This window comes from Aptenodytes patagonicus, chromosome 2, assembly GCF_965638725.1.
Source record: "Aptenodytes patagonicus chromosome 2, bAptPat1.pri.cur, whole genome shotgun sequence".
Lineage (NCBI taxonomy): Eukaryota > Metazoa > Chordata > Aves > Sphenisciformes > Spheniscidae > Aptenodytes > Aptenodytes patagonicus.
Window position 1 is genome coordinate 162,825,985 of NC_134950.1, and position 12,576 is coordinate 162,838,560.

Here is a 12,576-nt window from a genome sequence, read left to right on the forward strand (position 1 = left end):
TGCAACAGTTGTTCTTACTTGGCTACGAAAACTACCTGCACGACTGAGCTGCAAAGACTGTAAATTCGCATGTCCCAGTTTTCAGAGGTATTCAGCACCTCCAGAAAGCAGGGTTTTTTGGATTTAAAAAAAAAGTTTAGAACTTGCTGACTGTCTAAGAACACAGCAAAGATGACAGACTCCTACAAGCTCAGGATCTGCCATATAGTTTCCTATTTCATTTCTGCATTTGGTGATGAGACAAGTTTCTCTACCTCTTTTTCTCTCCCCTCTCCGACACCGCAATTAAATGGCATAAAGCTTTAATTTACAATCACACCAGATATTCTTATGAAATGCTACCTTTGCCCTAGCACCTGCCTCAAGAGATTGGCAGAGACCAAGACAATCAGGCTTTATCAGGAAAATCTCATAGCGTGCTTAGAAAGGGGCAAGGAATCACACTCCCTCAAGTCTTAGTATGGTATTAAATGTGCACACTATGGATTTCTGAGGAAAATTAAGACAAATGTACTCTTGTCCAAAGCAATCGAAAGCATTAGATGTGACAAAAACAACCACCTTATCCATCTTTAACCGTCAAGGATGAAAAAAGCTGGTTTAACAGGAAAAATAGAGCTCTGATTTCAAGCCTCCTTCCTGTCGACACTTGAAGCAAGTTCAGTTTCTTCACAGGCTTGCAAGTGTGAAAGGGCTAACATGGGCTTTTAGCTGGTCTGCAGGAAAGAAAGACCACTAGCTCCCATATACTTATGGGAAGAAACGGTGCCATTACATTGTAAAGCAACAGCTCTCCTCCCTTTAACCACAGAGGATCCAAATCCTGCAGGGCATCCTGGGCATGCTGCTTGTTGGAAAGTTTTCTTTTTTTTCCAAGAATAGGACAGGCAGGGCAATTTTTCTGCCATCTTCCACACTACAACCCTGAACTCAGCAAGGTAGTTCAGAAAGCAAAGTTCAGTCATTGCAACAAGTACCTACCGCTAATACTCATTCAAGATGATAAAAAGCTATTTCCTATTAAAGAGATTAGAAGTCACATGTGAGGAAAGCAATTCTTAATGAACCGGGGAATAGAGCTAGGCTTCCTACAAGGCAAGATTGTGTCTGAGTCTCTCAGTCTCTTGAGCACATATCGAAGGACACTGAATAGAAAACTTTAGAAGAAAGAATGGGCTGCTCCAAACAAAATGACTTCAGAGGGTTGCGCTGATTAAGCTTGGGGAAGGGATGACAGCATTCAGGGCAAAGTCAGTCCTGATGATCTTCGATGTGCAGGTACTTTTCACTCTCTTTAATATGAAAACTAATAGGCTGTTTTCCTACTCACTTTACACACAAGTTCTCAAACTTTAAAGGCTGTGTCTTTAAACACACAGTCCACATATTCAGTTTTTCAGACAGAAAAGTGAAACTGTGTGTAACACTGACCTTGGAAAAAAATATCCCAACCAAAACCCCCAGGAATTCACTGCAGCAAGCATCATTACATTCATACCACATCTGTGACCACAGAAGTACAATATAACCATTAAAAAAAAAAAGTAAGATTACATTAACATCAAGCATACTTCCCCCAAAACATGCCACTGAAGGCAACAGTGTCCTACCTGTGAAGAATTTTGCTTACACACAAAACTGCAGGTTTAGAGCCTCAGAGACAGACTGCAAAAGTGAAGACTCATGCAGTGAACTAAACTGATGAATACCTCAAGTGCTTTATATTGGTATCAGTCACCACGCAGCAAAATACAGAGTCAGCTCAATTATTAGGTGGGCTGCTTATCAAATTTGAGAGCATTGTGCCACAGAGATCAAGGAGAGGAGATAGTGTGGAAGACAGTTTTGCACGGAGGGGAGCAAGGAAAATAGTCCCTGTCTTCCCTGAAAGCAAGATCAGACTGCTAACTAGAAAAGAGGCGACGAGCAGAGGAAGAAGAGATCCTCTTTCCCTTCCTAGACTCTTCCAAAGCACAGCCAGGTATTCACATGAACAGGCCCACTGCTTCTCCCTGGATAAGAGCTTGTGTGTGTTGTGACCAAAACACACTGAGCCAGGCTGGATGCTGCCATGCCCCCTGGACAGTGTGTGCAGGCTGCTGCAGCACACAGCCACCGGCTCCTGCCTACACCAACCCCGAGCACAGGTCTCTGCGGCTACATCTGCCTTGGGTGGCTCCCTGAGAGCAACAGCATTTCAAATCCCCAGGTTTGAAATCCCAGAATCCCTATTATCCTGGATAATGCAGAAATTTACAGCATAAATCACATTCCAGAACAGCTATAAAAAAAATATATATATACATATGCATTTACATATATATGCAATCTAAATTGAGAGAGGTAGCAAATGTTCTCCTTTAACTTTTTTTCTCCCCATCATCCAGACTTGCAACCTGATTACACCATGGGCTTCTGCACAGTGCAACAGGACAACAGTGAAACCATTCATTTTAATTTCCTAGTCTTGCCCAAAATCTCAGCCGCTAGTTATCAGAGTGAACATAAGCCAACTAAGCAGGACATAACAAAGAGTACTACCACATCCAATAACTTTTGTTATCACTTTGCAAATGGCTCTGCATAAGTGTAGGGGTTTGTTTTGTTTTTTAAATTAGGTACAGAGAGAATACTTTTGTTTGGTGGTGCCAAAGTCATTTTTCTTCACATTCCTTAACGGGTAACTAAATCCAGACCACAATGACAACTCCAACTCTGGGAAGACTTCAACTACATGCACTGAAAGAAGTCAAATATTTCTCAAAGATGATAAACTCAGTATCTCTAGAAATCAATTGCATAGTTGTCCTACAACACCTCTCCTTTAAACTTTTCAAAACCACTACTTACATTATCTTGGATAAAGAAATGTTTACGAAAGATCTCAGCTACATTCATGAGAATATTCTCTATTTTTACATATTTTTACCAGCACACACACATTCTCATCTTGACTGTACAGTTCTCACACACTCAGTTAACGCAGTGAATCGGCAATTATTCTTCTAGTGTCTCTAAGTGTCAAGATTAATTTCACTATCACTGGTAATAAAATGGTTTCAAATGACATCTTTAATCAGCAAGTAAGAATGCACTCCTCCAATAGAGACAAGCTGTCACAAAAGGTCACCAAAATGTGACAGGATAGAAATTACGTTTGTAACTTCAACTGAAATGTTAATTCCTCTTTAAGTGTTTTCTCAACTATGTTCAGATTTTAAAATAAGGAGATGTAGATCTGCAATGAAGTTTCATTTTTAAACCAGTAGCATCTGTAAAAGTTTGCTCTATAATCTCAAAAGCAAGCAGATATTTACAGGCAAACAACAAGTATTTTTTGCTGTTTAACTTTCCACCACATGGTCAATCATTCGGTCTCTTTATCAACAAATTAACATGAAAAACTAGTATGAATAGAAACAATTTCATAACAACAAGATTGTATTTTTGCCAGAAATTAGTTTCAAAATAAGCTCTTCAGTTTATAATTCATCCACATTTGCATCATCTTTTCCTTGTATCTCAGAGCTACATCCCAAATCACTTAAAATTACACTTAAAAATGTCTAATTTGAATCACTGTTCCTTTAACAGTCAAGCTCCACTATAGGTTCTCTCCTCATTGGCTGGTCTTGTCTTTACATTAAACTATAGAGTAAATCCACAGATATGTGAAAATGCATGGAATTGTCATCTACCTTGCAATTATGTGCAGAGAATTAGCTATTCCAGTGCACTCTTATTCTTAAAATGTTCTGTTTTGTAAAGCCACCAGCACCTTTTGTATAAATAAGATATGGTCTGTATGTGGTATGTAGAAATATGGTCTTACAGTTGAAAACACGTTTGGAATGCACCTCAGCTAAAATACCCCTTGCCCATATAGACCACTCCGTGCCTCTAGAGGGTTCCCCTCAGTCTAATCAGAATCAATTCCTGATTATTAAAACAATGCTGAATAAAGGCCCTTAATACACACTTTGCCTGAAATTGCAAGTAAGAAGAGCTATTTGCTAAATACGAACAACAGATCAGAAAGATCTTGATTCAAAATCATGCACTGATGTCTCACTCACAGCACAACATGGCCTACATGAATACCACTGTGAAGTCTGGTTCAGCCTTTGCAGCTCACTCCTTGCTGCTCATGAACAAGTCCTCTTAGCCACAACACCTCCGTTATAGAATTAAGGCTTCCCAATATTTGCAGGCATAGTAAAAGCCCAAATTCCTTGCAACTGAATTAAAGAATTAGGAGGCTATGCAACTCAAGAGAAAAATCCTTAGAACTAACATCCGTTGCAAACCAAGTCTTTTAAGGCAAGAGGAAAACTTCATCAGGACAAGTCGGGCAATCTAGGTATGCGCTCTGAGAACATAATTCCAAAATGCCCTGTTGTCCCAAAGACTCTGACTCATCTGAAAAGAAAGCAGAAGCACCCAGCTACCAAGCTCACGCTGTGTGGCACCCATCTTAAAGCAATCCTGTGTAAAGAATTCATCCCTACAGTCTGGCAAAACTTGAAGTATCATCAAAAAATACATCTTCCCCCAGTGGTATCTGACAATTAGCCAACAGTACCTGACAATTTGCCTTCATTACCAGTTCACCTTTCTTGCATATCTTGATTCTCTTCAAAAGATCAGGGCTTTTTCTCCATAGTTTGAATTGGTATTTTGGTTCAGTAGTAAAACTATGAGAATGGTACATCTTTCTGAAGGCAAAACTTAATTTCTGCCCATCTCCCTAATATCACCTTTTAATTTGAATTTTTATTATGATTATTTATTATTACTACCACCACCATAAGGCCAACATGAAGAGGCAATATAGTTATCCCCAGTGGGACAGGTACAACACCAGTATCAGATACTTGAGTACCCAGGGCACATGAGGGGTCTTGAAGTTAACTCTCAAAACCATAAACCAATGTGATTTTATTTATAGACTAAAACAGAGCGGCTGCAAGAAAGTTGCAAGTCTACTGCTTCTTCTGAACTAGCAGTGGCAAATTCATTAGCTACATGGAGCAGTATTCCTAGAAACAACCACACTCGTGTTATACTACTCAAATACAAAGAAAATATACCCTTTTAGACACTGCCTAAAGAATCAAGGTGGTATAAGAGATCCAGATTGTTCCATGTTAGAAAAGCTGAACCCAGGAAACAGACGTTTCTGTGTTTTTCTAACACACTCCCCAGCAAGTTACAATTTCTCTAGGACAATCCAACAGTAGGAACGCAACAGGTTCACAGCACGCTTATGTTCCTAGGGGAAAACAGCAAACATGAAGGTATTTCACAGCAGAACACAAGTAACAAGATTTGTGTTATCAACTGAAAATGTTCCAAAAGGAATTCCTTAAAATGTATTCCACCACAATATGTAGTGAAGCACAGATCAGACAGCTGCTGCTTGAAAACAGGAAAGCTTTTAAAGACACCACAAAAGTCTCAATGAACAAACGTTGCACTGGTTTTCAAAACATGATATGCTTAAACATTACTCCCAAGGAGAGAGACACTACACATACTACAACAGACTACATATGACTTTGGACAACTTGGATATAGGCCAGTCAATGTTAGAAGGCGACTGTTCTATCTTTTACCATTGAACTCTTCTAGAAGTTTTGGCAAGCCTGCCTTTTACTTTCTTTTGTTATAGTCCACTGCGACAAAACCTCACCCAAAGTTTCTGGAATGTTTCTCCTTTCTCTTGTCACATCTGAGAGCCTAATTATCGTTCCTTCTTTCCGTTCAGTTTTGAAACGTAATCGTCCAGACTCTTCGTCATCGTCCTCCTCTTCATCAGATTCTTCTTTTGTTTCTTCTTGAAGTTCCAGAGATTCAATACCTGCCTGAATCACAAAATACAAAGGACATGCAAACTGAAAAATCTACTTTTTTATGATCAGCGAGTATCAGAAGACAAAGTTTTCTTTAACGGTCCCATTGTACAAATTTTGCCGGCATTATACATTATTCTCATGCATAGTGAACATTTAAGAGTTTGGTGATTTTTTTTAAAATATGAAGATATGAATTCTATAATAAATTATATAGCAAAATCTACTGAGAAAACCCATTTTGCTGCAATATTTAAGGGAATATGTAAACTCCAGTTAGAACCACCATCTGATTAGTAGCTACTTTTGCACAGAGTGACATTTTATCACTGAATTGACCAAGATGCAAACCAGGGATACTACCAGATTCAAGTAATACAAACATTAAATCATTAATTTTTTTTTTTCACTTGTTAACAACTGTCAGTAGCATGTTGTTAAAAAAAACCCAACAAAAACCAGATAACCTTACATCTCAATTTTATTCCTCTAGGTATGTGTAACTGTACTTGTCTTTACTTTTTCTACTCCTTCAGTACTTCCCACATTTAATTCAGCAATTGACGAAAAGAATGGAGAACAGGATTGGATAAAATTTGAATATACTAAATTTGTATATTGGAATGCTACTCCCTTGTCCTCATTTACTTGCCAGTTCTCTCTAACAGAGAACATTCATTTAGATGAAACAATGTCCCAAATGAAAATGGATCACACTCCTTCAATTAAAAAAAAAAAGGGAAAAAAAATCAATTTCATTTTCCTGTGCTGGCATGATAAAATTAATGTTCAGAATGTTACACAAGTTATATTTGATTTCTAGGGTTGAAAATTAGAAATTTTCTAATATAGTACAATTTTCCATAAAATATTTGGTTACTGTGTATTTGGTTATTTCTTGTACAGGCCTACTTGCTCATTTCTTAGAGTCTGCACATGTATTTTAATTCTTTGCAAAGCCACTAAATACATCATAACTTTTATGTTGCTTGAGGACAGTTAAAAAATGAGTGAAATATAACATGCAAAAAAATGGTTTAATCTTCTAATTAACCAGATTGGTGCAGTAATTTATAGGAAAAAGGCCCAGCAAGTGTGTCAGTCAGGTAGACAGATACTAAGTCACAAATCAAGGAAAAGAATTACTGGCAGAATGGTGCAAGAGATTGCAAATTTCCTTATCCAGCAGCCCAACTTCATCCAAAACCAAAAAGAAACATGGGAAGCAAGATCAGAGACAGGATCTGGCAAGGCAGTTTCTACTTTAAAAGACAGCACACCATATGAACTCAAGCTCAAAGCTTCTCCAACTTTGGTCTGGTGAGTAAGTGATCTGTATACTTAGTTACTGGGCTTTAATGGGCTACTGATCCCAAGTTATTTTCATTTTATTATCTCCTTATCTCAGAATGTGTTTTATCCATTCCAGGCAAACATTCAAACACTACATTTCCTGACCTCACAAAAATGCTCTGATATAGCTAAGAGAATAGCCAAAGTTTACAAAAAGCTTTATGGCACATATTTTAAAAATATATTTACTTTTATATAACAACTTTACCGTATCAAAAAATGCGGCTAAAAACAACAGACAGGATAGCAGGCAAAAAAAAAAATCCTCCAAGACTGAAAGAAATCCAAACCTCAAAAGCAAACCCAAATTGAGCACAACTGGTCTGATTAACATAACAATGTATAATCAAAGCACCTCTGAGGACAGGCAGTTGAGACTCATGGAACAGAGGAGGGATGTTAGCAAGGAAAGAGATACTAAGGTGGTTTAATAAAAACAAACAAAAATAAGGGAGAAAGACAGGGTTAGCATTTTACTTTCAAAAGAGGGACTCCCAAAAGAGAAAGGAGTAGCGATATCTCTATCAAATCTATGTTATTTAAATATCATAAACCCCATAATTTTACTGTCCCAACGTTCCCTTCAGGATCAGGATCTGGAGTGCCTATTTTGCGAGACATGCTCTCTCACTACACTGAGCCTCCTGTTTTACTTTAGAGCATGAACCCCAGACACATCCACTCTTTATGTCCATGCCCCTTAAAAGCTACGTTGGAATTCCAGTTTTTATTCATTGAAGACTGGTCTCAGTCACGTAATCTCATCTGTGAGTGCAAAACTTATTCATGCAAGGCTCTACGTGTGGCTCAGACTGCAGAATCAGGACTAGAATGGTTAATGCAGTCTGCATTGTCCTGAAAAATTTTGCAATGCTTTAATGCAATGCTACAGAAAACACCTGTGGAAACTTTGTTGCCTTTTGATAATTACTAATTCTGGGGAAAAAAAAAATCCATTCTAAAAAAAAAAGCAAGCTGTAACAGACTACAAGGCAACTACTTTCCTATGCAACAATAAAAAACATTTCTAGACCAGCACTATTCTATTCTTAGCCACTTATACCAATTCTCTAGTCTTCTGGGTCTAACTCACTTTATTCATCAGTATAATGCTCATGCCACCTATTAACAAACAACAGCTGTACAAGCGTTAAATATCAAAGACAAAAAAAAAAAAATCAAAGGAGCTAATGAAAAAGCAGGCACCAAGGAAAGGCAGTGCTCGAGAATGCTAACTGACCCATGTCCAAGTCTGATTACACGTATTATTGAGGGATTTGTATTAGTTGCGATGGAGACACAAACATGTCTGACAGCCAACCATATGTTCTCTACATATAGCTCCAGGAAAGGTTATCTGAGCTGTGTAGGAGCATACACCCTTACCCCGCAATTTGTTCAATAGTTGTAGCATGCAAGACTTCTTTAGCTCATCTTTTCCAACTTCCAGCCTAACAGGACAAGTTGTTTTGCCAAGATTAGAGTATATGAACGGATTCTATGTTTCAAAATAAATTTATATAGGAAAAGACACAAGTGCAGACATAGAATTAATACATACTAGTACTTATAGAATTCTATTTAATACCTGAATACTATTTAACACATTAATATCTCTGAATATACATAAACAGTCCTTGAACAGCCACTTGAGGTCACCTGACTGGACTAGCCAGCCAAGGCTTCTTAGCAGCTCTCCTCAAAGGGAGCTTAACATTTCCCATTATGACACCTTGCACAAAGCTACCGAAGAGCTTTGCTGACTCTGCCTTATGAAGAAAAATAATGACCTTGCTTCTATCACAAGGTCAGAGTTTTCTGCCATCCTCATTAAATAATTACGCCATAAATCCCAGTCACTGACCAGAACTCCCCACACTGGGTTATGATCTACTATGGAGCAAGAGTGAGTGCTCCTGCTCCAAACAGCTTGCCACGCAGTTGCAGGACTGATAACAGACATAGCCCAAGGAAAGCAGGAGAAAACACTAGTCAGCATGATAAACACTGATCTTAGCACAGGATCCTCCTGAACATGGGACTGTCAAGTGCTCTGGAGAGCTTCATGCCAGAGTGCTAAGATGTGCAGAAGAGGTAAGCATTGTAAAGGCTAAACCAGATCCCTTCCATGTGAAACATTATGAAGGCAAAACAAATAACTTTATTAACTAGCTAGAAAATAAGCAGTGGAGGCTTCTACCAGAGGTTAATACTGAAGCAGCAGCAATTGCTCAATCCTAAGGGATCAAGAAATAACAGAGGATAATAAATAAGAGGATGTTACACCTATTCCAAGGGCACCTCCACTTCACAGATGAAAAATGGGAATAAAAAACAAACTTAACAGCTTCTAAATATGTTTAAAACTTGGCTGTTTTGATTTGCACTCTTTTCATCATTTTACTCCAGGCTGACAGGTAGTGTCTTCAAACTCGAACAAAAGAACTAAAATGCCTAAGTTTTGGCTAAATACAGATGAAACAATTCAACAGACAGACGCATTGGCCTTTTTTTCCCTAAGTCTGTATTCTATCAAAAGAAAAGCAGAAAAGCAGTACGCAGCATTTCTTCGTGAAATGTCTTCTTGATTAAAGTCCTCATCATTTCTTATCAGCATAACCCAAGACATGGTTTAAATTTATGCAATGAGAAACCCCTTATCATAGACTTCACAGGAGATTAGTTCTAATATAAAACAAAGAAATTATGAATTCTAATTTTAGGAGGTTACATTTTTATGAACATTTTATAGAAATAATCAGTGATATTATTACTCTAAAAATATTTAGGACATGGTAACTCATGTAACTGACAGTTTTACCACACCTATTTGCTGCTGAAACTTCTGGGTATTGGGTTTTGCTTTGTACCTTAGGAAGGCAAAAATACTTTCTGGAGCATTGCTACATTTTTCAAGGAAGCTCAAAAAAGAGTGTTATTTATTCAAAATCCAAGTTCTAAGCACTTCTTCAAATTAAATATCAAGTGAAAAAGCATGCCTTGAACCTGATCTGGCCAAGGACACAAACTTTTCCTGCCTCTTCCCTACATGTCCCACCCGAGTGCTATTCTTAACAGGTCTCTTACTTCCAGTTTCCCCCCCCATCATATTCCAATTCTCCAGCCAGTCAGCTTTTCTCTTGGTTTACAAAATTTCTTCATGCAATATAATAAGAGGCTTTATTTGGTTTTAATGTGGAAACTGCTTAAAATACAACACTAGCAAACACTTATCTCTATCAGTTCGCTCTCAGTTATTCAGATGCCAACTTTCAATCAAGAAATAATAATACTATTTATTTGTACCGCATCTATTACAGCTCCATTCTTGTGTTGCATTTTCTACAGGAGAATGCCAACAATTACCCTTGTTTACAAGCAGTGAATGTTATGAGATTTAAATATAATACTCAAAGAACAAAACTATTCAGAGCTGGAGGCATGCATCTAACCATGTAATAAACAGAGGTGCATACTCTACAAAGGTTATCTCTCTTGGTGGTATTCTCATTTGGAGAGTGCAATTGTGAGCCTACAGACAAATGTAAATAAGCTACATATGAAATAATAAAGGAATAAAAAGATGGCACTATCTATCTTGGAAACAAGAAACCTGTGGCAATCTGCAAGCCATCAGAATAAAGCCAGAATGTAGATTAACTGAATAAAAATGTGGCCAAAATGTTGACATTACATGATGAACAAATTCTCTAAAAGCTCTATTAACAAAATCAATTAAAAACTTGCATTAATGGTATCTTTTGAATGAAAGGAATTTAATTCTGAATTGGACAAATTTAGACAACATGATTATTACAGAATTCTCACTAGTTCATACTCTAAAAGTGAAGCTGTGCTTTTTTAAAGCAGTAAGTTTGACAGAATCCCAGCTTAATTTTGTACTTAATTTTACATGATGTGCAGTGCTTTCACCATCCATACAGACTGTGGCTGCAGATAGCACAAATGCATCAGGCTGCTTTTAGAACACCAGAAGAAAAGTGTATGTAATCCAGTGAATGAACAAAAAGTGTTGAAGTGTTTCACAGTTCTTTGGAAGGGTAGATTTAATACTTAGGAAATAGGAAATTAACCACATTTAAGGTATATTTGGTGTAAGATGTCATGCTTGCAACAGTGAAGACTGAACAACGCAGGTGACCCCTTTCAATGCATCTCTCTTCACCCACCAAAGAATGTTGTTTTATTATAATAAGTTTGATACAACTACAGAATATCACAGCACACCCATTTGTTAGAACTTCACAGAAGAACACTGCTGTGTCTTTGAGGAATTAATTTCCTGATGAGTTAAAGCTCCGAAGAGGGAACACACTCTGACTACACTTCTCAGCAGGTAATCCATTCAATCCTATTTAATTAAGAACCGGAATAAAAGTAATATTAAAGCAGATTACTGGTGAGGAAAGAAAAAAAATCCCACATCAAAAACTTGCTGCAAATTAATAACAGGTATGATACCACTGTTCCAGGCTATAACCAGTGAACATATACTTGACAGTTTTTAGCATAACCCTTCTTCTTGCAAATGAAGCAACTCAACCTTTTTCCTAATTGAAGAATTAAGATAAGTTTCACCGAAATTTCAGTCCCAATACAACTTCTTTCAAACAACAATCTGACCTTTCCCTTTCTAATATACAGAACCTCACGCTCCTCCTCAAAGTGGGATACCCAAGAACTGTATCTACACTCCCAACAGCAGCACATTATCCATCTGGAAAGTGAGGCACCATAGCTATTAGAGATTTAACAGACAGCATGCAGTATTACTATCATTCTTCTACTCAAAAGGGTCCCTGAAGTTTCTAACATTGAAGCTAAGATGAAATATGGACATTTTGAGCTCTCCCTTATGATTTTCATCCCAAGGGGAAGAGGGGATCTGATGTATCTGACAATATAGATGCTATCACAATTCGTCTTATACAAAGAGTAATACCACCAATAATTCAACATTGGCAAAGTTGCATCAGTTCTTACCCAGCAATATGGACAATTCTACAAATTCAAATTCTGAAACAACTAGTTATTTTAAGTTCCAATTAAATTCACAACATACCTCTTCTGATTCATTTGTTATTGTCTGGGATTCTTCCAGGTCCTCATCAGCTGTATATTCTTCTTGTTCTTCCATTGCTTGCTCGTTATATGATTGCATGTAATCTTCATCCTAAGGCAATAACACAAGAAGGTGAAAAGATATAGGCCAACTTTACAGAATCACAAACCCGTTAAGAGATGGGGTATGTATATATTGTTACTGTTTCCAGAACTGGAAGAGAAGTATTGTGTCTATCACAACTGTCAATTATAACTGACATATCATATAAGGTTGTATTGGGCTTGC

General features: G+C 37.5%; 1 protein-coding gene across 5 annotated transcripts in view; it reads right to left on the reverse strand.

Moving 5' to 3' along the window:
* RBM33 (RNA binding motif protein 33) overlaps nt 1-12,576 on the reverse strand; it is a 104,958-nt gene that overhangs the window by 70,801 nt on the left and 21,581 nt on the right. For all 5 annotated transcript variants that reach the window (XM_076331925.1, XM_076331924.1, XM_076331922.1 and 2 more), the window contains exons 6-7: nt 12,289-12,399; nt 5,693-5,864 (exon numbers count right to left, since the gene is read on the reverse strand). In XM_076331925.1, coding sequence (XP_076188040.1) covers nt 5,693-5,864; nt 12,289-12,399 — 283 coding nt within the window. The remainder of the gene's footprint in view (nt 1-5,692; nt 5,865-12,288; nt 12,400-12,576) is intronic.